At 45.6% G+C, this 27,246-nt stretch overlaps 4 protein-coding genes across 5 annotated transcripts in view; 1 reads left to right on the forward strand and 3 right to left on the reverse strand.

The window, feature by feature from the left end:
• pgm2l1 (phosphoglucomutase 2-like 1) overlaps nucleotides 1-2,080 on the reverse strand; it is an 11,563-nt gene extending 9,483 nt beyond the window's left edge. Inside the window, exon 1 of one of the 2 annotated variants that reach the window (XM_080890165.1) lies at nucleotides 1,721-2,080. Coding sequence is in view for 1 of the 2 variants with exons in the window: in XM_080890164.1 (XP_080746290.1) it covers nucleotides 1,721-1,831 (111 nt within the window). In the remaining variant the exon portion in view is untranslated. The remainder of the gene's footprint in view (nucleotides 1-1,720) is intronic. The other variant, XM_080890164.1, reaches the window with a different exon arrangement.
• Nucleotides 2,081-3,519: 1,439 nt separating this feature from the next.
• LOC308401787 (uncharacterized protein) lies at nucleotides 3,520-6,603 on the reverse strand (the record flags this gene model as incomplete). The annotated part of the gene is made up of 2 exons (XM_080890198.1): nucleotides 6,469-6,603; nucleotides 3,520-4,064 (listed from the first exon to the last, which is right to left on the reverse strand). The coding sequence occupies exons 1-2, from the start codon at nucleotides 6,515-6,517 to the stop codon at nucleotides 3,520-3,522; spliced, it is 594 nt and encodes a 197-aa protein (XP_080746324.1). The 5' UTR covers nucleotides 6,518-6,603.
• A 1,214-nt stretch (nucleotides 6,604-7,817) lies between these two features.
• On the reverse strand, nucleotides 7,818-13,107 carry lipt2 (lipoyl(octanoyl) transferase 2). Its single transcript, XM_080890195.1, has 4 exons — nucleotides 12,988-13,107; nucleotides 12,051-12,569; nucleotides 11,847-11,973; nucleotides 7,818-9,298 (listed from the first exon to the last, which is right to left on the reverse strand). The coding sequence occupies exons 2-4, from the start codon at nucleotides 12,357-12,359 to the stop codon at nucleotides 9,006-9,008; spliced, it is 729 nt and encodes a 242-aa protein (XP_080746321.1). The 5' UTR covers nucleotides 12,360-12,569; nucleotides 12,988-13,107; the 3' UTR covers nucleotides 7,818-9,005.
• A 517-nt stretch (nucleotides 13,108-13,624) lies between these two features.
• On the forward strand, nucleotides 13,625-23,911 carry rnf169 (ring finger protein 169). Its single transcript, XM_080890167.1, has 6 exons — nucleotides 13,625-14,049; nucleotides 15,093-15,163; nucleotides 15,486-15,572; nucleotides 15,642-15,736; nucleotides 15,832-15,925; nucleotides 19,431-23,911. The coding sequence occupies exons 1-6, from the start codon at nucleotides 13,755-13,757 to the stop codon at nucleotides 20,544-20,546; spliced, it is 1,758 nt and encodes a 585-aa protein (XP_080746293.1). The 5' UTR covers nucleotides 13,625-13,754; the 3' UTR covers nucleotides 20,547-23,911.
• The last annotated feature ends 3,335 nt before the right edge of the window (nucleotides 23,912-27,246 follow it).

Below are 27,246 nucleotides of genomic sequence, written 5' to 3' on the forward strand. Positions count from 1 at the left end.
GGACGCACTCTGAGTGAAGGAGTCCCTGCAGGCTCACGGGCCTCGGAGCATCGGCTGACGTGCAGCCGATGCTCCGAGAGGCCGAAGGATGGACCTCATTCATGTTTCTCTGCACACAGGATAAAGATAGAGTCCAAACAGCGAGTGGGAATCTTTTCCCGGCTGCTGACATTTAAAGCGCAGTTCAAGGCAGCCGTGACCTTTACAGACCACACAGCTCTGAACACTGGGAGGGCGACACTGGGGAGCGAGGGGGGGGTTCAAACCCAGTCCAGTCTGAAACACTGTCACAGTGGACTTCCTCTGGTCTCCTGCCAAGCAGCGTAGCTCCGGGTTTCTTCTTGAACATGGCCAAAGCTTCAAACAGCAAGTATAAAACGGTGTGGCTGGGATTAACCTTTGACCTTTCTGACGCGAGACATTAGCAATAACGAGCGCAGGCAGGTCTCGCTCACAGTCAAACAGTTGTAGTTCTTGCACAAAGTTGCACCACGTCTTTGTTCTGCAACAGGATGAACCAGCGAGGTGCGGTGTTTTAGAGACGTCCTCGCTCTGCCTTCTTCTGCAGACGGGACTCTGCGACACCGGCCTGAACCAGTGACCCATGGTGACCTATTCCCAGATCCAAATCCTCTGCCAGCATCCAAAACCTAAACTTGTCTGACTGTTCACCACAGGAGATGGAGTTCCTCAGGGATCGATCCCAGGTCCTCTGATTGTATATTTTGCTGCTGACGCGTACACAAGATTGACCCACAACAACGAGTCTAAGATTAAAGAAAGCTGAAACAAACAGCTTCATGTAAAGAACCTACACGGATGGTCGTGGTGTCAGAGCTGAAGCTACAGCGCAGCCTTCACAGACGTCATCACACACCCGGGTTTTTCTCACTGTGCACATTACAACAATAATTTCCTGCTAGATGTCATAAATGGCTGGCTTTTCCAAAACTGTACAAAAAGGATGGACTTGGCCACCTGGGGTCACCTTCTGGTCCCACCATGCTGGTTTGGGGGCCACGTATGGATGAGGAGGTGGCACGAAGCTTATTTTTCATTTGCATTTAAAGTTAAAATGGTTGTAAAACATGTTGGCTTTAAAATGTGTTTGGATCTGAGCATCATCCAGCAGCTCACGGTGACCTGGTTCCTGAATAAAGACGAGTAAAGGATCAATATTCACCCATGGATGAATGTTTATTGACCGGAAAGGCCTTTCTGACTCAATCTGCTGAGTCACGCTGCCGGTTAATCTTCCGGTAACCCACAAAGGTAATCTCCATCACGGAGACAGACGCGCCTCCCGCCACCACAACTCCCCTTTAAAAACTGATCATTTTACTTTATTGTTTCGGAAAACAATTCAAGTAGGAAATACGTCTTACTAGATTTTGGGGGTAGCTCATTCGGCTCACAGTTTCAACCTAAAGTCTTAGAATGACTGTTATAGTTCAGACCTGCTGCAACACCGGCTTCCCGGCTTCAGGCTGTATGAAGTTTATGTTTAATGGCAAACAGCGCTGCTTCATGGATCAGTTTGTATGCCGATTTCTCCACACAACTACAATGATCTATCAAACATAACTCATAAACATGTTTCTGTGACATGTCCCTGCCCAAAAGTGGTGATATTTTAATCGACGGATTTGTCAGCGAAGTCTGGTGCAGCGCTCCCTGCTTACACCCGGCTTGGCTTTCTGACTAACGGGCACAGACTCACCCTGTCCCAGGCTAACCAGTGCTGCACCGCCTTGTCAAGCTTCGGGTCGCCAGTCCTCTGACACCTGACGTTGGCGTTCAGGTCTCCGTCGAGTCCGTTGTCGTCCTCCATGCTGACAGCTAACGCTCAAAGAGCCACACGGCCATCTGTCTGCCCGCTGTTGGAGGCTATTGGCTCCCCGGCGGCTAGCGCCTCCGACTCGGACTTCTCACACACACCGCCTGCCTGTTATGGCTGGTGCGGCTGAGCTCTCTCCGGAGTCGTGTATAATTTCCCACACCGAGGCCAAACGTTAGCGACAATGACGCCAGATCACCGCTGGAGGCCGACAGAAGCATTTTCTTTCTTACTTAAGTTACACGGAAGTTCACAGAGACCGGCAGAGGCAGGGCTCCTCATTTCCGGCTAGTTAATAAAATGAAAGCTTCACATGAAGCGGCACAAAAGAACAAAACCTTTGTTTTCATTTGTTGTTCTTTAAATATTTCACAGCATTCTCTGATATGATTAATATGCTCTGGGGTGTAGAAAAACTGTTTAAAATTCAAGGTAAAAAATTAATTTCCAATTAATTTCCGGTACATTTTTGCCCACCTGACGCCAGCTTTATGAGCAATAATTGTAGAACAAGTTCAAGTTTCATTGTCATGTTCAGATAAACAGTGTAGCCACATTTATCCATAATGAAATTCTTTGGCTTGTGCTCCTCAGCTTTACATGAGCATACAGAGAGTGTGCAGTTATATTAAGAAGAAAATAACAGGAATTAACAGGATTAATAATAATAACAATGCAAAGGAGAAAAGGAGAGAAAAAAGTATTAAATATTAGAGAATTTAAGACAAGTTGGTATTTACAGGTTGTGCAAAAGTTGTGCAATGAGCATTTAAGTGGCATTTGTTGAAGTGACAGTGTGCAGAGTCCTGTGATGGTAGTGAGTGTGGAATGTCAGCAGTCTGATGGCTTTTGGGTGAAAACTGTCTCTGTCTGCTAGTGCGGGTCTGAATGCTCCTGAACTGCCTGCTGGACGGCAGCAGTGTGAAAAGTCTATGACTGGGGTGGCTGGGATCAGAGAGGACCCGCTGCGTCTTCCTCATGCAGCGCTGCCTATAAAGATCCTGCATGGCTGGCAATTCAGTCCTGGTGATGTGCTGTGCAACAGAGTTCCTTTCCAATTTTACCAAATGAGGCACCATACTTTAGAATAGAATAGAATAGAATTCAACTTTATTGTCATTGCACATGCACAGGTACAGGGCAACGAAATGCAGTTTGCATCCATCCAGAAGTGCTTTAGTGATATAGATATATTACAATATATATTAGCAATAGTATAGATATGTAAGTATACTACAGAAATGGGTCTATTATGGTATGTTATAATGTACACGGTATGAAGTATGTTGTGAATATTCTATAACTATAAGTATGTACAGGCTGTAGTGAGTACAAGCTATGTACAGGCTATGGACAGGATATAAATATGAAAAACTATACAGAAGATGAAATAAATAACTTTACAGAATCTGGGATATACAGCTATACAGAAATGGGAACTATGCAAGTTGTAAACAGTTGTAGGATTAAAGATTATCGAATGTACAGAATGATTATTTACACAGAGCTATACAGTAGTGCAGTTAAGATAAGTGAGGGTGTAGATAGTTTCTACAGAGGTATATAAAGTGCTAGTGGTTGTGAGTGGTGGTTCAGTCCATGTTATTATTGTGTGTTTGAGGGTACAGTTGTCCATTGTGGGTGTGTGTATGTTCAGTCCATGAGTTAACGTGGGTCAGATGTCAGGAGGCAGAGTTCAGGAGTCTGACAGCTGTGGGGAAGAAGCTGTTCCGGTACCTGGTGGTCTTAGTCCGGAGGCTCCTGTAGCGCCTCCCAGAGGGCAGGAGGGTGAAGAGTCCATGTGATGGGTGACTGGGGTCTTTGATGATTTTCCCAGCCCTTTTCAGACACCGCTTCCTGTAGATGTCATTTATGGCAGGAAGTGGTGCTCCGGCGATGCGCTGGGCAGTTTTCACGACCCTCTGCAACGCCTTCCGGTCCGAGGCAGAGCAGTTCCCGTACCAGACTGTTATACAGTTGGTCAGGATGCTCTCGATGGTGCAGCGATAGAAGTTCACCAGGATGTCTGAGGACAGGTGGTTCTTCCTCAGGGTCCTCAAGAAGAAGAGGCGCTGGTGAGCCTTCTTGACCAGCTTGGAGCAGTTGGTCGTCCAGGTGAGATCCTCGGAGATGTGGACTCCCAGGAACTTGAAGCTGCTCACACGCTCCACAGCCGTCCCCTTAATGTGGATGGGTGGATGTGGGTCAGCATTCCTCCTGTAGAAACCTGAACAGTACAAAAGTCAATTTGTTAAATGAAATGAAAACTGTATGTGAACGCAAAGTGTTTTGCAAAATGGACGTTTGCTTTTTTTTAATTTCCCATTACACATGTCATTTTCCTGAGGTGGATGTTCATATTAAACATGACAAAAGTTTCTAATAATTTCATTCAACTTAAGTCATATAGCACCAAACAGTCACCTCAGAGTCCTTTATAACATACAGTAAAGACCCTACAATAATACAGGCAAACAATCATATGACCCCCTATGAGCAGCACTTTGGTGACAGTGGGAAGGAAAAACTCCCTTTTAACAGGAAGAAACCTCCGGCAGAACCAGGCTCAGGGAGGGGCGGGGCCATCTGCTGTGACTGTTGGGGTGAGAGAAGGAAGACAGGATAAAGACATGCTGTGGAAGAGAGACAGAGATTAATAACAGATATGATTCAATGCAGAGAGGTCTGTTAATACATAGTGAGTGAGGAAGGTGACTGGAAAGGAAAAACTCAATGCATCGGGTGATATGGTACTACAGGGTCATTAAGATAAGATGGGGCCTGATTATTTAAGACCTTGTATGTGAGGAGCAGGATTTTGAATTCAATTCTGGATTTAATGATGAGCAGTGAAGCTCTGGCTGCTCTAAACTTTTGTCAGATTTTGTACTTTCACAGACGTAGAAGAGCAGCCAGAGGTTAAACCTCGGTGAGGAACAGCCAATCAGAAGAAACGTTTCTTAAAGGGGGATGAGCTAAAACAGCTTGTTTCAGACAGAAGCTGGACCGACGTCCACTGTCAGATTAAGGATTATTCTGAGCTGTGAAGCAACAACAACAACAACAATCTTTATTTATTTTATAGAGCACATTAAAAAAGCCAGGGGCGTGCAAAGCTGACCTGTCCCGTTATAAATACTCACCTCGGCCATCAGTGAGACTCCGTGAGCAGTAACGGCTGCCTGACACCTTACTGGAGACCAGAGGCGGAGCCAGACATTTGAAACACCCGGGGCTTAGCCCTAAAGGGTAGTATGAATGTGGGATTTTTTTTTTTTGGGGGGGGGGGGGGGGGCGTTAGAAATGACTGAAAGATTAATTGGCTCTGTTTTGAGTTTTGTTAAAAAAATGACTTCATATAGGGAAAAATATATATCACATGTGCAGGACACCTTAAACTAGTTTTTTAATTAAGCAGCGAGGCAGAACAAAGTCTGGCTGTATCAAGACACAGGGACTAAACCCCAATTCAACCAGACCCAGAACTGATCCGGAATTAAAACAGTTCAAAATCAGAACTACTGAGGACTTAACCAAGACAGAACCACAATCAGAACTAGATGATAGCAGCACTAAAAATCATCATAGACCTGCACTACACTTATTTTTTTTAATTCTACCAAAGTTTATATAATTATTTAGCCTTGTTGTGCAAACAAGCTGCAGAACTTAATAAATATAGAATTTGAAAAATAGCAAACCTAAAAAGAAACACGAGGTACGAGATACATGAGGACCTGTGATACGCTGATACTTTTGGTAAACAACCATTTGACTAACATGTGAGTCTCACCTGCTCTTGTTCCCTCTCTTCCTCTTTGTGCTGACAATCATCAAATATACAGTTATACAGATATTTACAAACTCTTCAGATAAAAACACTTTTTTAATTGTAACATCAAATCAGACTAAATGTTTATTTTTTAGATAAATATAAAAACATATTTGTTAACTTTAAGAGTAAAGAGAGAAACTGTCTGTATTTCTTGTAAATGGCACCAAATTGTATTCAAACTGAGCCACACTTATGGAGCTCCACAGTTCTGTTCCTGGTGTTTTGTTGACATCTCCTGATGTTCCCATGTCACAGAAACAGGCTCTGTGTTTTGCCTTATATGCATCCACAGCTGTGCCACCAGTTTACTCACATGGACTCTACGAACCAATCAGAAGCTTCTTCAGCTCAGAATGGAATCGTCTGCAGTTTCTTATTAATTAACAATAAACTTAGTGTACATGTGCTCCTACATTTGATGAAAGTGATAAAAATAGAAGCTCTGTCTCTCTTTATTCTGACATTTAACTAATTCAAAAGATGTTTCAATATTTATCTAAAACAAAAGTTTACTCTAAATTGATGTTGTACAGTAAAAACTGTTCTTGTGTTTTCCATAAAGTGTAAATATCTGGTTTAAACTGTGAATATCCTGCTGTGTACTGAAACCCCTCTTGTTTTGCATAGATATACTGAACAACATACAAAGCATAATATATAAAATAACATTTACCTGAGTTTTTTCTTTGAAAGAAGCCTCTAATGTCCATTCTTATATTTCAGTACATAACTGAATCATTTGAATCATTTCATTTCTTCACTACCAGACACACTGGACCCACTACAGTTCGCTTACCGTCCAAATCGTTCCACAGACGATGCCATCTCTCATCTCCTCCACACATCACTCACTCACTTGGACACTAGAAGGGGGAATTATGTTAAAATGCTCTTCATAGACTACAGCTCTGCATTTAACGCCATAATTTCCTCCACACTCACCACCAAGCTGGAGCATCTGGGACTCAGCTCATCTATGTGTCAGTGGATCTCCAACTTCCTAACTGGCAGACCACAGGCAGTAAGGATGGGCGGACATGTCTCAGCCTCCACCACTCTCAGCACTGGAGCCCCCCAGGGGTGTGTTCTGAGCCCCCTGCTGTACTCTTTGTACACATATGACTGTGTGGCCACTACCAGCTCCACCACCATCATCAAGTTTGCTGACGACACCGTCGTGGTGGGCCTGATCTCTGATAACAACGAGACGGCCTACCTGAAGGAGATTAGGAATCTGGAGAACTGGTGCCAGAGGAACAACCTCCTTCTAAACGTCAGTAAGACAAAGGAGCTGATAGTGGACTTCAGCACTAAGCAGGAGAGGAACTACCAGACCCCCGTCATCAACGAGTGCCCAGTGGAGAGAGTGGACAGCTTCAAATACCTCGGAGTTCACATCACGCAGGACCTGTCATGGTCCTGTCACATCAACACCGTGGTGAAAAAGGCCCGACAGCGTCTCTACCACCTCAGACGCTTGAGAGACTTCCAACTGCCCTCCAAGGTGCTCAGGAACTTTTACTCGTGCACCATAGAGAGCATCCTGGCGGGAAACATCTTAACCTGGTTCGGGAACAGCACCATGCAGGACAGACGAGCTCTACAGAGGGTTGTGCGGTCAGCTGAGCGCACCATCCGCTCCGAGCTCCCTGACCTGCACTCAATCTACAGCAGGCGGTGCTGGACCAAGGCCAGGAAGATGGTGAAGGACCTCAGCCATCCCAACAACAGACTGTTCTCTCTGCTGAGGTCAGGAAAGCGATTCCGCTCCCTGAAGACCAACACAGAGAGACTGAGGAGGAGCTTCTTCCCGCAGGCGATACGGTCTCTCAATCACACCACCACACAGTACTGACCCACACATACAGTTCTTACACACACTGGACTTTCTGGACTTTGGTTTTGCACAACACTGGTCACTATATTCTTCATTTCCGGTTAATACTTGTACAGCTGCTGTTATTGTGTATATATTTATTTATATTTAGATTTCTTCATACATTCTTATATAGTTCTATATTGTGTATTTTGTTGTACAGTTATTTTATTTTCAACTTTAATTTATATATTTTATCTTATTCTTCCCAGTTAAATTTACCCTTCATTCTAATTTGTGTTGTACAGTTATTTCATTTTTAACCTTAATTTATATTCTATTCCTTCCTAGTTAAATTTACCCTTTTTAATTTTTCATATTTATTTCCTATCTTATTCATAGCCTTTCCTTTTTTTGTTTTCTTTAGGTCACGAGCAGTTGTCCAAGCATTTCACTACATATCGTACTGTGTATGACTGTGTACGTGACAAATAAAATTTGAATTTGAATCCGATTTAGTCGGGGAGGGTAAGAACTGAAAATATGAAATAAACACACGTAAGCTGAGACTCTCTAAAGAAACAGCATTAATAAAAATAGCATTTGTTCGGCTTTTCATTTCGCCATTTGTTGATTCACTTGAAGAGCGAGTAACGTAATATTAGTCTAGTGATCAGTTTCATATCAATCTTTCGTGATTCACGTCATATTTACATTATTTGTACAGTACGAATGATTTGCTTTGGTACCTGCTCAAACTTAAGCTGGCTCCGTTTCTCCAACAGCGCACTCACAGGCAGCAGCTGCCCCGCCCCCTCGCTCAGTCGCTTAGTGCCTGAGCTCGGATCATACCAATATCAGGGGGGATTCACGCACAGTCGTAAATTCCCACAGTGTGCACTATGTGCTTCGAATATTGTGTGTACTTTTTGTTTTATACAGTTGTCAGCCAGACATCTAACTATGAAGAAATTACACTCCAAAAGACCCCGGGCTTCTGACAAAACAACCCGGGCTTAAGCCCAGTAAGCCACCCCCACGCTCCGCCCCTGCTGGAGACACTCTGACACCTTTTTGTGTATTCATGTGTGAATATGCAAATGAGCTGTGAAGTCATTAAATAAACACAGATGAATGTGAACAGACCTCCTTCATCCAGCATTATAAAAACAGCTGTTAGATCAAAGAAGTCAAAGCGAGCTTTGATCCAGACCAGAGCAGCACACCTGGTCCAGCTCAAACCTTTGTTTCAGTGGGGAGGGGCTCTGCCAGTCACTGGAAGGAAAATTTAATAAATGAAAACTCAGTTTTTTATTGCAGTGTAAACTGAGGGCACTGCAGTGAGTGTTCAGGGTGTTCGCCTGTCACCCTGTGAGCCTAATATTGAAAATATCAACACCAAGACCAGAAAGGAGCTCTGAGAAGCTCCGCCCACACGCTCTCCGTCAGTTACAGGTCAGGCACTGATGATGATGATACCAAAACTGCTCAGCACGTGCATATCAGAAAGTGTGTGCTCAGTTATCCTTCAGGTTAGTGAGTGCTGAGGTTCCTGCTGATGTCACAGGCGTCGGTGACTCGCCGCCGTCCTGCGCTGCCTCAGTCAACTGACAGTTGAACTGCTGCGTGAAGGCGTGCAGCAGGTGAGGGACGACCTCCTCCACGCTAGCGTGTCTCCGCAGCTCGGCGCTCAGCGACGTCACGCCTTTCCCTTCGATCCCACACGGAACGATGTGGTCGAACCACGACAGGTCGGTGCAGCAGTTCAGCGCCAGACCGTGAGACGTGATGTAGCGGCCACAGTGTATTCCTGAAAACACGACAGCCGTCATTCAGGCAATTCTTACACAGGACGTGCTGAAGAGCAAGGAAGAGCAAGCAGCTGCGTTGGAGCCCTGCTGAATATGGTAGCGATCAAATGAAACACGCACACACTGACATAAACATGTTACCAACCTCACACCTGACCAACAGATATGAAGAGCATGTTTCACCTCTTTACCTCTGTGGGCCGGCGCACTGTTATACCACACCTGAGTCCAGCCAGTAAAACTGTTCCGTCTATGCGAGCGGCCTTTAGGTCACATGACCTCACCCTCACGCTCGCTGACAGCCTTTAACAGGTGAACAGCACCTGCAGAGATGGGTGGTCGGCCACCTGCTGCGACCCCTAACGGCCAGCAGATGGCGCTTTGTAAATAAAACTGAATTGAACAGAAAATTTTTAAACTGAGGATTTTTCACGGTGGTGGTTTCATTCTTGTCTCGATCTTTTTCCCGTCACGTGTAAGGTCCGCTCTCCTAATGACACAATAACTTAACCATAAACCACACTTGTGGCTAAGAGAAAGGACTCAGTGCGTCTGGACATTTGTGTGCCAATGAAAAGAAGGCAGTGTGACTTTGTCCATCGTCACTTAAAGACGAGGAAGTAAGAAAACAGGACAGAATCAGTGCTTTTGAATAGTGGTGCCGGAAATGGATTTCATCAGACTGAAGGACCTGCGACTCGCTTATTTCAGACACGTCACGTCTCTTCTGTTCTTCACATCAGCGTGCGAAGAACAGAAGGAAGACCGGCAGCGTTGGTTTGACACCATTATGACAACAACAGGAAGAGGCCAAGGATCAATCTTCCTACAGAATGTTTATCCACCCTTCTGTAACTGGGGCTTAAAATGAGTTTTTACTGGACTTTGTGGTTTCAGCTCTATGACAGTCCTGGTTCTGGCCCAGCTGAGATCAAACTGGACCCTGATCCAAAGCGTCAGTGCTGTGTGACTGTAGGTCTATACCTCGCAGTATAAATAAAGCATCCTGAGGTGACTGTAGAGCTGGGCGATATGAGATTTTTTCATATCACGATATGTTTTTTTCATTTCAGGCGATAACGATATCTATCACGATATCAGCCAAATAACTATATTTGTAAGATTTAAATGTGCCGTTGCTCACAAGTAAAATGTGAAATAATCAGCAGCTTGTTTTTATTTAAATATTTATTTCCCATAATAAGTTCAACAGGGTAGATGTACTTAAGGAACATGAGACTTTTTCAGATAAATAAAGGCAAATATTGCAAACTACACAAAAGGCAGCCGCTAAAGCGTTTAAGTTTCAAAATAGAACAAACGAAACAGACTAAATTGTCAATTCCACTTAGAAACAAAATATTAATTCTAAAAATAAATCTTAGTTTGTTTTACAGAAGAACAGACAAAACTGACTAACTTTTGTCAATATCAAATAAACTGAGAACTAAAAGGAAATTCTCAATCTCTCCTTGTTGTATAGCTGAGCTTTTCAAACAGTTGTAACAGTTACTTTAGTCTGACAAAAGCCGAATGACGAATTAGCGCTTCCAGTCAGAGACTGAGGCTACGTCCACACGTACACGGGTATTTTTGAAAACGGAGATTTTCCGTTTTCGTTTTAAAAAATAATCCCGTCCACACATAAAGGCAGAAATGAAGGAAAACGCTGCTATGAACATGCCAAAGCAGCAGGTGGCGCTAGATTCCTAACCATGCAGAAATGTTGGCCAATCAGAAGTCTAGAAGCCTCGGTGGGAAAAAGTAAACAAAGCTGGGGCATAGAAGCAGAACCGAGTCGTATGTGTGGAGGGACAGTAACTGTGTGTATGTAAGCATTTAAACACTGCAGAGAGTAGAATTAACAGTATTGTAGAAATTCATTTCACCGAAACAATAACGTGGCGCACAGTGTGACGCATGCACCAGTTTATTGTATTTCCAGACTTGCTTTCGGCACAATTTACAGTGCACGCTACTCTGTTTTTTGTCAGACTTGAAATAGCCGAAATACCTTCACACTACGGAACTTCTATGGCTCTTCCGTTCGACAATCTCTCCGGCGTTGGAACCATCATCTGTTTTCTCTTCGGTCACGCTCGGTTGATTTTTCTAGTCGGCACACTCATTTCCTCCATTACGCGCTGGCTGCTTCCCAAACAAACACACGTGCAGCTTGGCACTTGTGCTGTACATAACAAGTCACGCGACGTGACGCTGCGGCTGTGATTGGTTCGGCTCTGCGCTACTTAATTTGGATTGGCTGACCTTTTTTTTTTTTTTTTTGAGGACAAGAGCGGCGAAGTCTATCGCGATAGCTTAATTTCTCTATCGAGTAAAAGTTATATCGCGATACATATCGTTATCGTTCTATCGCCCAGCTCTAGGTGACTGCTGCTGATGCCAATAAACCTGGTGAACTCCACCTGTAGCCTGGATTAATCAGCTGCTCGTGTCTGATTATTGGTAATTATTGGTTTTAAAAAGCAGCCACACAGTCAGTGAACACATGGTTGGTGATTCAGGCTCAGAGCGACGCAGTCGTACCGATGGCGCAGATCTTATTGTCTCCGACCCAAACTCCCGTGTGAGGGGACGTCGTAGCTCGGATGGCGAACCTGCTGCAGAGTGCGATGACGGTCTGCTCCAGCTGATCGACGTACCACCGCACGCTCTGAGAGAACAGAAAACATTAAAATAAGTTCGGCTCTGATAAAAACACACCAATCTCATTCCCACGTCAGCTCAGACCTTCTTGAAGCTGCACAGGTTCAAGACTGGGTAGCAGACCAGTTGTCCCGGCCCGTGGAAGGTGATGAGTCCTCCCCGGTTCGCCCGGGCCACATCGGCCCCCTGCAGGCGCAGTTGGTCCAGCAGGGGCTCGGGGTAGGGTTTGTGGCGGATCCCGGTGGTGTAGACCGGCGGGTGCTCACACAGCAGCAGAGCGTGAGCAGGGCCGGACCGGTGCCGGTTCACGTAGACCTGCTGCAGTCGCAGAGCCTCCTGATAGGAGACCAGGCCCAGGCGGACCACCTCCACCAGCGGCTGGCCGCCCCGCATCTGGGACTGACACCAGACCAATCCAGACTGTTAGTTGCACAAATGTTTAGTTTTGTTACTTGTAACCTGTTTAAAATGTATCCAGCCTTAAAGGCTGCATGACTAGGGGCGTGGCCACTTTGATTGACAGGTGGATGGTGACACAGGTGTCTGCTGTGACTTATACAGTGGATGGGTTCCGTCAGGAGCAAAGATCCTCCATCTGGTTATCTGAAACCAGCAGCACATTAGCTTTAGTGTCACAGCACATGTACATGCATGCTCATGTTCCCAGGACCTGAACCGAGAGTTCACAAGCTGCCCTAGAATATCGCAGTTTTTAGATTCCCTTAGTTCAGCAGAGATCCTGGGACATTTCTCCGAACATAATCCAAACGACACAAACCTGAGCTACTCACAGACAAATCGGCTGCTTCAATTCACACATTATAAACTCACAAAGCAGAAAACTAAAAATAAAATCGAGGTGGAGCTTCTGCTCGCGGGCACTGAGCGCTCTGACCTCAGTGACACGGTCAAAGCAAACCGCAGTACATCTCTGAATGGGAAGCAAATCCCTCCGCCGTGTCTCTACGTGATTATTTCGTTAGTTTATTAATTTATCAAAATACTTTATCAAAACCATCACCTGTCTAACTTCTGTACGCTCCTCTACCACGACCCGCTCTTCTTCTACAGCTGTGAGACTGATGACGTCTTCCGGTTGTACAGCGCCGTCTTGCCATTAACCGGAACCTAAAGTCTTTCATAATAAAACTGAATTATTATCGACTTATTTTTTAATCTCGCAGTTTTGTCAAATTAATAAATATCATTTCTTGAGTTGAAGAATTAGATTCATATTAAGGCAACAAAATCTAAATTGCCAAAGATCTGCTCTCTTTCATGAGAAAATAAATTCACAACAGGTAAATTGCAATATGTTGGCCGTCTTGTTTTTAATTTTATTACTTCTCATCCCTCCGTCTTTATTTTGCCAATGTTTACTTTCTAAGTAGCGATTTCTTTGTCTTGCAATTTATGTTTATTGAAAAATAATGCTGTTAAACCACACACTAAAAATCACAAACTCAGCCCCAACAGAAAGAGACATATTTAGCAGCTTTGATTTTCAAAGCACATTTTGCTACATATTTTACATGTTTGTTTTTTTTACAGACTACCATCAAGTTATTTTTTATTTTCTAAATTTGGAAATGCACAATAAAATGCAACGACTTAGTTTTATTTTGAAGTCGACACCTGACGTCAGAGGAGGCTCGCGCCGCTGTGATTCAGCGGCTCCGGTTGGCGGGCTGCACGCGCGTCCACTCCTCTGCGCTCGCGCTGTTTCGGCGGCGGCAGGGCGGGGTTTGTTTTGAGAGCGGACCGGAGAGAGAAGACTCACCAGGGAAGATGGCGACCGCAGGGTCTGCCGAATGGCCTGGGAGACCGGCCAGCGCCACGGCCGCCGGCACGTCCCGGGCCGGGCTCGCAGCTCGGTGCCGGTCCGGGTCCAGCCCACCCGAGTACGAATCCAAGAAGTGCATGGCGTGCGCGGAGACCGGAGGCAGCCCGGCCGGCAGACACCTGGCCTGTCCGCTCTGCCTAGCCCCCAGACACTCCGGCAGCGAGGAGCGGCTCCGCGGGAGGAGCGACCACGAGAGTAGCAGCAGTAGGCCGGGCGGGAGGGACTGCGACAGCCGGAGAGGTCGGTGAGCTTCTCGGGGAATCGCCCGTGCAGATATCGCTGTATCACACGGCTGCAGGGTGTTTGTTTAACGGCAGAGAACAGCGGGAATTTAAATGAAATCAACTTTAATAAAGTTTAACGTGAGCAGCGCGCGGTTTTAAGAATGTTAAAGGTTAGTTTTATGTGAAAAACATTTATGAAGTGTGGTAGCTGCAGGCGTAAAAATCCCCGCTTTTCTTTATGGAGTTTTGTATGGAGCTACAGGCTCAATCACAGGTCAACGTGTGGACACAAATCAATGAGAAAACCATGGAAACAGCCCTCAGAGGACACGTGACTGCTCACAGTGACCTCACCTGATCACAGGTATAGGCAGCAGGGTCACATGTCATGTGGCACTGCTCAGGTCTGCAGATGGGGAATGTGTCCAGACATGTACAGCTGGAGGAGGAGTTGAGTTACTGCAGTACTAGTAGTACTGGAGGTATTACTGCGTGGACTCTGTTAGCAGTGACTGGCTGGAAAAGCCCAAGGGGGTTATTACTAGTACTTAGAGCAGGACACAGCAGGAGAACCATAAATACTGTAAGTACTCTTTGACTTGCACTGACCACTGTGAACAGCAGTTCTTACATAAGAAAGCTCGGGTGAGACTCAGTGGCTTTATGTGTGTTGGATGAAGTCAGAAGGTGCTGATGGTGATCATGTTTTATGTTTTATTCATTGACCCAATACTGACACCTTTAGCATTTTTCCTTTTAGGCTGTATCTGAGCAGCTTTGTGTGATTCACAGTTCACAATAATCCCTGTTTGTCTGATGCTGGGCTTCTGTCGTGTCTCTCTGACATCACAGATAGCCAAGAGTGGAGCAAACCGTGCCCGAGCTGTGAGCTCACAGGTTTACTGCACGTGCACCGAGCTCGTTATTACAAAGTTTTAAGACAGGAAGTGAACAGTAGAATTTTAGTAGTCAAAGTCACCTGTTTAAATTGTATTAAGCCTTTAAATTATTAGGGGCGTGGCTTCTTTGACTGTTTTCTCTTTGGCTGTGTTCCTTTAGAGTTCTTCGTCTCTCCGGTGCTCATCCCGAAGTCTGCCGACGCTCCTTCAGGCCCGAGCGGGAAACACAAGGTGAGTCAGAGAGCTGCAGGTAAACCTGTGATCACCTGTGAGTGGTTAAGCTCGTCACAGCCGACCGAGCCTGCTGAGTGTTTTATTGCTGAGGAAGAAAAGCAGAGCTCTGCAGGCTGCCGATATCAAACTTGAGAACTTTGGCTTTAATTTGAGTTTACATTAAGTTTACATTAAGTTTTCTCTCTAAGCAGTCACCTCTCTCTCAAAGTTTCCACTGTGAGTCTCGATATACCCTCGTAGATGCTGCGTCGTCTCGTGGAGACAGGAGAATCTTTGTGTTTTAGCCCTTGAAATAAACTTTAACCCCTCCGTGTTTCAGCTGCTGCTGTGTGACGACAGAGAGGAGGTGAAGAGGAGGAGCTCTCTGAACTGTAAAGACGAGTCAGTCCGTCGTGATGAAGATCCGGTGAGTGATGACAGGCTGAATGTTTTCATCCTGCAGCAGCTGTCTTAACTAGCTGTTGTCCCTCCTCAGGGCGTCCTGTCTGACTCCGAGAACGAGGAGCCGATCAGCAGGAGGATCCGAAACATCTCAGCCTTTATCAGGAAAACCAAAAACTCATCCGCTGGGTGAGCACAACCACCCTGTCCTATTCCTTTTGCAGACAGTGAACGTACCACAGACTACAGGGGTGTGACCTCTGACCTCTGTGTTTATTCTTTAGGAGTTGTCAGAGGAGCAGGAGCTGCACTGATCCTGTGGAGGATGGAGGAGGAAAGATGAAACTTGTCACCCAGCCGGCAGCCGTGATGGACCGGGTACGTGAGACAGTCATGTCATGTGATCAAGACTCCCGTCTGTGGGAACTTCAGAAGAAATAGTGTTTTATCAGGCTGTGTTAGAGAGTGTAATCAGATTACTGTATGCTTCAGGAGCCATCCAGGTTCAGTCTGTGGGGAGAAGGATCGTTAAGCCCCTCTGCCATTAGAACCTGCTCGGCACGATTAGCCCCAGTTTTCAGGGTTACCTTTAGGTCATAGTACCTGGTCGGGTTCCAAGCGGTCCGAGCAGGTAATAAAATGTGACTTCATCAGACTACATGATTGGCTGGTCAGTAGCGTCACTGGATGAGTCGTGAGAGCTTCTCGTTCAGTAAAATCAAAACCGCCATTTTTGAAACGCTACATCAAAAGAGATGGCTACAAAAACAACGCTGCGTTCCCCGAGTGTGACGAAAAGCCACAGAGTGAGCTGCAGGCATATATTTGCTTCGACGTGCACCTTTGTCTTAGTGTTCGTGTCACATGTCAATAGACTCTGTGCACCGTGTGCTACTTCCGGTGGGGAAACTCCTGTAGGGCGCCTCGTTTCCGGTGTGATATTCACGTCTTGTTTACGGTCGGGTTTTCCAAAACAAGTCAACCAAATGGATGAATCAAGCGGCGATTTACATTTCTCAAGATGTCGTGGGAATTTACTGAATATATCTGTAGATGATGTTCGTCGACGTGTCGATATTTCCCCCACGCCTCAAAGCAAAAGAGAGAAAGGATTCAAATGTTTTATTTTGAGTGTTTGTATACAGCGGCCCCTCGTTTATCGCCGGTGTTCTAAAAATAACCAGCAACAGGTGAAATCCGTGAAGTGCCCAGCTTTATTTTTTACAATTATTTGAGATGTTTTAAGCCCCTCACTACACTTTATACACTTTTCTCAGACAGGCAGGAACATTTTCACACTTTTCTCTCTTGCTTAAACTCTCAAAGTTCAAACCTTCGTAGAAAAATAATTCCAGTATTATAGGTTTTCGGGTCCAGAACATGAGAATAGAGCAGCTGAGAGAGAATCCAACATCAATCAATCATTAATGAATCAATGAATCAGCGATCGATGTAGCGATTCTGTACTGTACAGGAGAGACGGCACGGAGGAGATCAACAATGGTCTGCAGCCGAACGCAATGTGCTGTAAAAATAAAAAAGCATGCAAAATTGCACACAAAAAATCTGCGAAAGGTGAACCGCGTTATAGCGAGTTAGGGAGTTATAGCGAGGGACCGCTGTAATTTTGAAGGCAAGTCACAACATACCCTTCGTGAATACTAACGTATAGAAACCCTTACCAGCAATCATTCATTTATTTTTTTTGTGGCTTTTTTTCATAGTTTGTTGACATGCTGTGTGGGTGTGTACTGGTATGGACATAACGGGGAAACATCTGGCTTTGACTGTTGTTCACCTGCAGTTTGAGTGCTGAACATTTGCCTGTTTAAATCATAAGAACTGTCTGTATACAGAGATGTGCTTCTGCTGCAGTGATGCAGTTCTGCTTGTGTTGAGTGACGTAAACAACCAATCGATCTGCACGCTTCAAACGTCAAAACTGATCATCTGATTTTTTTTTTTTATGACACAGCAGTGGTGAGTGTTCCCACCTCTGCTCTTTGTAACTTAACGCCATCTTTCCGTTTTCGTGTTTTGGACATGATTTTTGAGTCCACCTTCGCAGTAGCGATTGACCGCAAAATAAAGCTACCGGAAACGTACAACCCCACTAGGGCTGCCACGATTAGTCGACTAGTCACGATTACATCGACCATCAAAATCGTCGACGACTGATTTAATAGTCGACGCGTCGTTTGAAGCTTTGTAAGATCACAAAAGACGCAGGAATAAGTAGCAGGATTTAAGAGTGTAATAACGGACTGAAACAGAAGATGGCAGCATTGCATGTACAAGGATGCCAGCTGCCATTAAACCCCGAAGAAGAAGAAGCTGTGTCCCAGAATTCATAGCGCAGCTTCCAACAATGGCGGCAGCTAGCTAGTTTTAATATTACTCTTATTATTCTTTCTGGGTCACAAAATAAACGTTTAACATATTTTCAGGCGAGAATGTAGCTGTGTAAACCTCAAATATCTGCTCAGTTTATCAAGACACCGCATATTTTCAAAAGCGCTCCGACGTTTTCGGAGACGTCTGTTACCCACTAGCTCGTTAGCTAGCCGGGGGCTAGGCTCACTAGAGCCGTGAGAACACCGGACTCCCGGCTAATCCTTTTCAAACCCACCGCCGTCTTTCGCTACTCAGGTTAAACATGATATATGAGTCACTTAGAGAACTTACAAATGTTATTGTTTGGCTTTTTTCAGTCTTTTATTTGTTCCTGAGTAAATCGGTTTGGCTGAGATCAAAGTTATAGTTTTTACACAGCTGAATAAACGTCAAGCAGACAGCTGATTATCAGAAGTGTGAGATGCTGGAGAATTTACTCCGGTGTCCTGTTATATTTTAGATAGAAGGAGTTTATTAAACTTCACCGAAACAATCTGCAAATTTCATTAAAATTTAATAAACTATCATCTTGTCTTTATTTTTAGTTAGCACCTTAAACACTTAAAGCTGTAAGCTAATGATAGTTATATAAGAGCAGATGCTGCTGGTGCAATAAGCTGTAGTTTTACGTCCAATGGATGATGATCTGATTAGTCGACTAATCGCAAAAATAATCGGTGACTAGTCGACTATCAAAATAATCGTTTGTGGCAGCTCTAAACCCCACATCCGGTCTTAAAACAGGAAGTTAGCATTTTCTCATGCACAGGGTCTATTACGTTGTGAGACGCGCAGACAAATTGCCCTGATGACAATGCACTGGTCTGTAATGGAAAACCAGTCGATTCAAACAGGTATTAATGGAAAAGGCTCTATAGCAGGGGTGTCAAACTCCAGGCCTCGAGGGCCGGTGTCCTGCAGGTTTTAGATGTGTCCTTGGTTCATCACAGCTGACTCAAATGGTTAAAGGACCTCCTCAACATGTCCTGTAGTTCTCCAGAGGCCTGGTAATGAACTAATCATGTGATTCAGGTGTGCTGACCCAGGGTGAGATCTAAACCCTGCAGGACACCGGCCCTCGAGGCCTGTAGTTCCCCACCCCTGGTCTATAGAGTGCTTTGGGGTCCACATCCTGAACTTTCACTGTGAGCTTGCACCATCAGGCAGGCATTAGAGTGACAAACCTCTGCCTCCTTGTCTGCCTGACACATCGTGTGGATACCACCCCACTACAGCTCAAATACCTGGTGAAACATCACAACTCTTAAAGGAGTCGCCTTCTACTCAAACATGCTCACAGGTCCAGCTGTGTAGAGTCCAGTCTCTGCATGGAAACAGCACAGCATCCATCAGAAGGAAGTGTCGGGTTTTACAGAAAAAATCCATACAAGTGTATAAAACGGGGCCTGGTGATGGCGTTTATTCTTATATTTCACCTGTGTTAAACAGCTGTGTGGTTGCTGACTTGTGTTCTTGTGTCCTCCGCCAGGTTGGCATCAGCCACAGCTACGCGGCAGGAATCCTCCTCTCCTCTGAGAACAGCCGCTCTATCTCCGCCCCCATCACCGCTCCCGATCGGAGGCTCACCTGGCGAGCTGTGCTGACATCATCTTCCTCGGCTCTCCTGTGCATGCCTCCTCCCCGCCCGGAGCGCTCCATCAGCCCCGAGAGCAACGACAGCATCTCCGAGGAGCTCAACCACTTCAAGCCCATCGTCTGCTCGCCATGCACGCCACCCAAGCGCCTCCCGGACGGCCGCCTGATGGAGCCCACCATCGTGAAGTCCACGCCCCGGAACCTGACCCGCGGTCTGCAGAAGGCCACCAGCTACGAGGCCAGCCCTGCCGTCCTGCAGAAGTGGAGGCAGATCGAGCTGGACCGCCAGAGCCTCAAGGTGAACTCCAAGGCCACGCTGACGAGCCCCGTCTCCGAGGTAAACCATAACAAGCTCGGCATGGGTGGCGAGGGTGCAAAGACGCGCCAGTCCCCGGCAGGAGACGCAGTGACGTCAGCAAACAAGAGGAGGCTGCTGTTCGACTCTCCAGCCGGCGACACGGACAGCTTCCAGAAGCAGTCGGTGAAGATCCGCGTCCCCGCGGTCCGCTACAGCAGCGAGTCGACCTTCAAGGGAGGCTTTGAGCCGCCGGCCGGCACTCCTGAGTCCTGCAGCACGGGGGCGCTGTTCAGTCGGAAACAGTCGTTCTCGCCCTACACCAAGAACTCTGGGGTGCAGTCCTGTAAGTTAGTGCCAAAGGACTCTCAGAGTCCCAGGAAGGAGTCCGACAGTAGCATCCACAACCAGACTACCTCACGGAGGGGCAAGAAGAGGAAGCAGAAGACCAAACATCTGGACTCGAGCCGCGACTTGGATCTGAAGAGGGGCCGGCCCGTCAACCAGGAAGCGCTGGACGAACGGTACATCTGCCAGATTCAGCAGGAGCGGCAGGATCGAGCGCTCGCCCTGAAGCTGCAGAGACAGTTCGACCGCGAGAACCAGAACCGTAGAAGGAGCCCCGACAAGTATTTCCTGCGGTCCTGGATGTCCACTCAGAGCCGCAGGAGGCGTGGTCTGAGGAGGTCCAGACGAATCAACAAGAAGCACTAGACAGACGGGAAGGATCTCATATATGCAAAGACACGAAAGGCGAAGGTTTAATGAACGTATGAATGTTTTCACTCGTCTGACAAACGGGTTTGTAACCTGGAGACGTTTCTTCCAAACACCAGCAGATCACCAAAAACTGAACCTTCAGCTGCAGGACGGCGCGACAGTCGTCACCACAGGAAACGTCCTGGAAGTGTTTGAACTCAGAGGCTTAATCTGAGCTTTTTTACAGATCGCATGGCCGAGTCGTTTCTCTGCAGCTGGAACAAAGAAAGCTTTCACAGGTTCAACCATAGTCACGTGGCCCGGGGCAAAGGATGTTTATGTTGAGCTTCCAGTTACAGATCCAGGGTGGATGTGAGGCCCTGAAGGTCACAATGTCTGAGCTGAACATCGCCTCGCATCCCGACACCGCTGAAGGCGACGGCGGTGTTTAATCCGTATTTGTGCGCTGCGTTCCAAACACAGCGGCCTGCGCATCATCTGAACTGTTGCAAAGGTTCAGATGAAGGCAGGCTGCACGCTGCCGGGCCGAACACGACTCTGTCGGTTCAGTCCGGTGCGCTCCACGCGATGATGATGATGTTTATTAATATAGTTCATTTAAATCTCACCGGCCTCACAGTGATCTCCCAGAGGCCGAGGAAAATCTAAAAGGAGCTTTATGGAAAGAAATGAGATGAGGGACTTTTCCTTTGCTGCTAGCGTGAGTGTCGGCCTGAGCTGCTGTTTGACAGAAATCTGTCTTTGTATTTGTGACCGTTTATATAGCCCAGTTTGAATAAAATAGTTAAAAGTGATTTTTTATTGGCTCCAAAACTCCAGACTGTCAGAACTTTCCAAAAGTCCAAAATCATGATTCGTATGTATTTCGGTAGCTCAGAGCGTGACACGCGTCTCTTCATTCATATCTGAAGTGAACACATATCTGAACACATCACTTCCTACCTGACGGTCCCTCTGGGTGTGCAGGTAACCCTCCACCCCTGAAAGCGTGACATGTACCTGGTATTACCCTCTGAGGTGATACTGAGGAGCACCGACGGTCGCTGTGACGCAGGTTTCTGTCGGCCAGAGGGGGTCAGCAGCACGTCTTTGCCCCGGGCAGGTGGAAGTTACCCCTGGTTTATCCTCGTGAGAACTTTCCACAGGTTAATCAAAGTCCAGCCGACCTGCATGTGTTGGGAATGCAGGAGAAACCAGAACCCGCTCAAATATAAGGAGGTGTTGAGTCAGACTTCTCCCAGCAGCTGAGGATCATGGGACATAAACTTCCTCTAGTATAGCTGCTGGTGTCATCTTGGTCTTCCAGTCTGAAAGTCGGAGCTGCCGAGGCTCGTGGGGACTGCAGTCTTTAGAACCCGATTGGTCAGGAAGGATTTCTACCTGAATTCGGATCAGGAGACTCACCTGGTCACTCTCAAGGAGCGAGGAGCCGTGTGATTGGACGAGCTTTATGGCCTGTGATGTCAGATGCTGGTGCATTCAGACCAGATGTGAATTTACTGTGGTCACAGAGCTCTGACTGTGGTACTTTTAATAATTATTGATTTATAAAAATCACGCTGGAGTCAGAGTTAGAACGTCACCTGTGGTCCACAGGAAGCAGGTGAGGCAGGTGGCTGTAGAGCCGACAGCCATTTAGCAGCGAGGTTAGAGCCCCATCTCTATGTAGAGAAACTTCCACGATTGGGCCAAGCTGAACCAATCAGTGAGCGAGTTCAAGCTTTCGGGGACAAAATCCACCCTGACCCTTCACCCCTCACAGTCAGCTGTTTTCTGTCTGCAACGTAAACATATTTAATGCAGAAACTGCCTTCATGCTGCGAATACTGTCAGAGTTACAGGAAATGCGTGAGGTGGTTTCCAAATCTGGATCTTTTTAATGTTTTGATCGCTCCGTCAGTGCAGCAGAGGTCCACACGAAGCCTTCAGGCTGAAACCATCAGAAACTGCAGCTCGCTGCCACGCCCCTGCAGGAGCCTGAGCCTGAAGCTGAGACTGAAGGTGGGCGTGCACGTGCTTGGTCTGAGCTCACCTTCACACTCTGCTTCAGCGTTCCAAAGGAGCTGCACGGCTTCTGTTTGCAGGTCATCTGTGTTGGATCGGTGATGCTGTAGCTCCTGCAGGCCGTCCAGATGTCTGGTTCCTCAACACACGTGTTTTTTCTCCATGCTAAGCTCTGTCAGTGGTTAGCCTGAGTGCAGCGGCACGCTGTGTTCACACTGTGCTCAGATCAGAGGCAGTCTGAACGACGCTGAGCGCTGGTGGGTCGCTGTTAGAAAAGCCGTACTCGCACTGAGCCTCAGTAATGTCATGATTCACTCTGGGGGTCGTATGTATGATAGACGCTGAAGAAGATGTGAGGGCGGGGACAAACTGAGGACACGCCCACAAACATCCAACGTGTTGGTGTAGTTACTCTGCAGTTCCTCTACCTGAACACCTGCAAAGAAACAATGAGGTTGGGTGGCATTAGAACCAGACTGCAGCTCACAGGCTGGATGTAAAATAAAGGTGTAGCTCCTTAAACCTGCATTCTGTCTAATGTCCAGCAGGGGGTGGCAACTCAAAAATCTGAGACACTCACCTGGTCTCTGTGCTCACTAACACTTTCCTGATTGGCTGATCATCATTTTGGAGATGATGGTGCCGTCAGAGTCACAGGAAGCAGGTTAGGGGTTAGGGCGGGGCTACCTGTGATTGACAGATTGCAGTGCTCTCTCCCTGTCATGTCTGCCAGCAGCACAAACCCAGGTCCAGTTCAATGACTGGAGTTACCGGAGGTAAGAGGCCACGCCCCTAATAACTGTATTACTACCTTTAGCTTACAATATAAAGCGACTTGAGACGGCTGTTGTTGTGATTTGGTGCTAAATAAATAAAAGTGAATCGAATTCAAACCATGTGAGCGTAAAATGCAGGTGTCATGAAGGGAAATGATCCACAGAGACCAACAGTGTATCAGGCTGCAGACGTGTTCATTTTATCACGGGAGTCTGCTGCCTCTGCTGGACGGTGGAGGAACTGCAGCCTTTGGAGGTTTAGGTGATTGGTTTAGATCATAGGTGTCAAACTCTGGCCCGTGGGCCAAATTTGGCCCGCAGCCTAATTACATTTGGCCCGCAAAGCCATACCAAATGACTATCAGAGCTGGCCTACTGGTATTATACAGCTAATATATATATTGTTTAGTATTAAGCTCGGCTTGTTCCATATTCAGTTTTTCAGCAAAACGTGTCCATAAGAAAAGATTCATTCTCATATCTGGAGGAATAAATATGTTTCAATAAATATTAACGTTAGCCCGCGACTTTGTTCCTGTTTTGAATTTTTGCCCACTGTGTGTTTGAGTTTGACACCCCTGGTTTAGATAATAATAACATTCCTGCTGTTTCCTCTTTTTTTTTTTTTTTTTTTTTTACATTTCTGCGTCCTCAGTGATTCCTGGCCTTCATCATCATCATCATCATCATCAGCTGTTAAAGTTTAATTTGAAGTCTTGATGGAGCTGAAGGGCTTCTCTCTCTTTTTTTTTTTAAACCATTAAAGATGAGCACGTTTCTGTTTTGTATTCTTTGGTGGGTGCAGAGAGTTCAGGTGGGGGTGGGTGGACGGGGTCAGGGGTCACGCTGAGTGCCAAATGAGCAGATGACATTGATCCTTTGTAACTGACTAGTTTTGTATGAGCGGCTGCTGGAAGAAAAAGTAAAAGAGTTGAAACGCTGGCTTGTGTCCTGTCTTCTCTTCACTCAGTGATCTGAAGCCCAGGGCTCACCTGAGACGCTCACCTGAGCGTCCCGCAGATTGCCGATGATTGGTAAGAAGAAGCAGGAAGTGCAGCAGGACGTCCTCCATCAACTGCAAACAATATCGCCATCAAAAACTCAGCAGGTTGAAGGTGATGCTACAAACTCTGTTACTCCATGTTTCATTCCCCAGATCAAAATGAAGGATGCTGTAAAGCAGCTGCTGTGAAGTCTGATATTCACAGAGAGTTTAGGCAAGGCAAGTTTATTTGTACAGCACAATTCAACAACAAGGTGATTCAAAGTGCTTTACAGAGACATTAGAAACAAGAACAAATAAAAAGCATGATTTAAAATTGATTAAAACAAGCAAATAAACTAACTAACTAATTAACAAACAAACAAAACAGGATATAAAATCAAAACAGATAAAATCAGAACAGTAGATAAAATCAGTAGTTAAATGTAAGTTTTGAAGTTTAAGCTTAAAGTGTGGATTTGGTGCTTTATTCAAATGCAGCTGAGAACAGGTGAGTCTTCAACCTGGATTTAAATAAACTGAGTGTTTCAGCTGATCTGAGGCTTTCTGGGAGTTTGTTCCAGATATAAGGAGCATAAAAGCTGAATGCAGCTTCTCCGTGTCTGGTTCTGACTCTGGGAACTGATAAAAGACCGGATCCAGATGACCTGAGGGATCTGGAAGGTTCATACTGGGTCAGGAGGTCATTGATGTATTTTGGTCCTAAACCATTCAGAGCTTTATAGACCAGCATCAGAACTTTAAAGTCTTAGTGAAATAGAAACCAGCAAAGCCTGTAACATTAGAACATCATTGAAAACAGTGTTTCATTCTGGCTGAGCTCCACAGCGCTGTGGGACAGGAAGTATCAGAGTGAGATGTGGTTTGCAAAAGTTCTTTTGTTTTCAAAATAAAGCCCTCCAGTTACTTTTTGGATGTTGCCAACATGTGTTAATGAGCATTTTCAAAGATAAAAGCCCCAAGTTAATTTAAAAAAACATCCACCACGGTGCTCAGAAATGTTTCAGATCTTAACAATGACAGTCACGACAGCACAGTTCAACTCGACCAGCAAACGTGCTCATGCATGTGTAAAAGTTTTCCAGCCGACAATAGGTGATATTTTTGATGGGCGGAGCAATGTAATCATGCACGCACTGATTTGCGCCTTTAGAATTTATACGTTTTGTTTAGAGGGAATGTTTTACCTCCACTTCTCGTTTGTTTTGGTATTAATTAGGGCTGCCACGATTAGTCGACTAGTCACGATTACGTCGACCATCAAAATCGTCGACGACTGATTTAATAGTCGACGCATCGTTTGAAGCTTTGTAAGATCACAAAAGACGCAGGAATAAGTAGCAGGATTTAAGAGTGTAATAACGAACTGAAACAGAAGATGGCAGCACTGCATGTACAAGGATGTCAGCTGCCATTAAACCCCGAAGAAGAAGAAGCTGTGTCCCAGAATTCATAGCGCAGCTTCCAACAATGGCGGCAGCTAGTTAGTTTTAATATTACTTTTATTATTCTTTCTGGGTCACAAAATAAACGTTTAACATATTTTCAAAAGCGCTCCGACGTTTTCGGAGACATCTGTTACCCACTAGCTCGATAGTTAGCCGGGGGCTAGGCTCAGTAGAGCCGTGAGAACACCGGACTCCCCGCAAATCGTTTTCAAACCCACCGCCGTCTTTCACTACTCAGGTTAAACATGATATATGAGTCACTTAGATAACTTAAAATGTTATTGTTTGGCTTTTTTCAGTGTTTTATTTGTTCCTGAGTGAATCGGTTTGGCTAAGATTAAAGTTTTTACACAGCTGAATCAAGCAGACAGCTGATCATCAGAAGTGTGAGATGCTCCAGAGTTTACTCCGGTGTCCTGTTATATTTTAGATAGAAGGAGTTTATTAAACTTCACCGAAACAATCTGCAAATGTAATAAACTATCATCTTGTCTTTATTGTTAGTTAGCACCTTAAACACTTAAAGCTGTAAGCTAATGATAGTTATATAAGAGCAGATGCTGCTGGTGCAATAAGCTGTAGTTTTACCTCCAATGGATGATGATCTGATTAGTGACTAATGCAAAAATAATCGGTGACTAGTCGACTATAATCGTTTGTGGCGGCCCAAGTATTAATGTATCTACTTTATTATTCATTTATTTATTTGAGATGCGCCAAATCACACAAAAGACTCAATTTTACATCTGAGTTTTTTTTTTTAAATCTTCGCTGGAAGAGACATTTTGATTTTTAACTTACTTTGTGCTGAATTTTGTTGAGTGTGTAATATACAAATATATATATAACAAATTTCCCACGTGTGGGACTAATAAAGGTTATCTTATCTTATAGATAAAAACCGTTACAGTGGAAAAAAGAAGCCAGTTTCTTTGTTTCTTTCCATTGTGGTCTTTATCTAAATAAAAGCTTGTGTTTTTTCTGAACATCGGCTGCTGCCGTTCTTTCTTTCTGTTATGAGTTTGAGTAAATGAATTGCTGCATTTGGACGCAGTTGGAAGACAGTGCCGTTAAAACAGTGCTATTATTTTTCTGTTGACTGCTTCTCTTAGCTTCACTCCACGACAGGGGTGAAGCTAACCATCTGGCTGAGTGGTGCAGCAACAACAACCGGTCCCTGAATGTGGAGAAGACTAAGGAGATCAGCATAGACTTCAGGAGAACTCACACCCTGCACACCCCACTAACCATTAATGGTGCTGCTGTGGAGAGGGTAAGCAGCACCAAGTTCCTGGGTGTGCACATCTCAGAAGATCTCTCCTGGTGAGAAAACACAGCATCACTGGTCAGCAAAGCCCAACAGTGACTCTACTTCCTCCACAAACTGAGGGCAGCGAGAGCCTCAACCCCATTATGAGCACCTTCTACAGAGGCACTGTGGAGAGCATCCTCAGCAACTGCAT

This window comes from Rhamphochromis sp. 'chilingali' (assembly GCF_963969265.1).
Source record: "Rhamphochromis sp. 'chilingali' genome assembly, chromosome: 8".
Lineage (NCBI taxonomy): Eukaryota > Metazoa > Chordata > Actinopteri > Cichliformes > Cichlidae > Rhamphochromis > Rhamphochromis sp. 'chilingali'.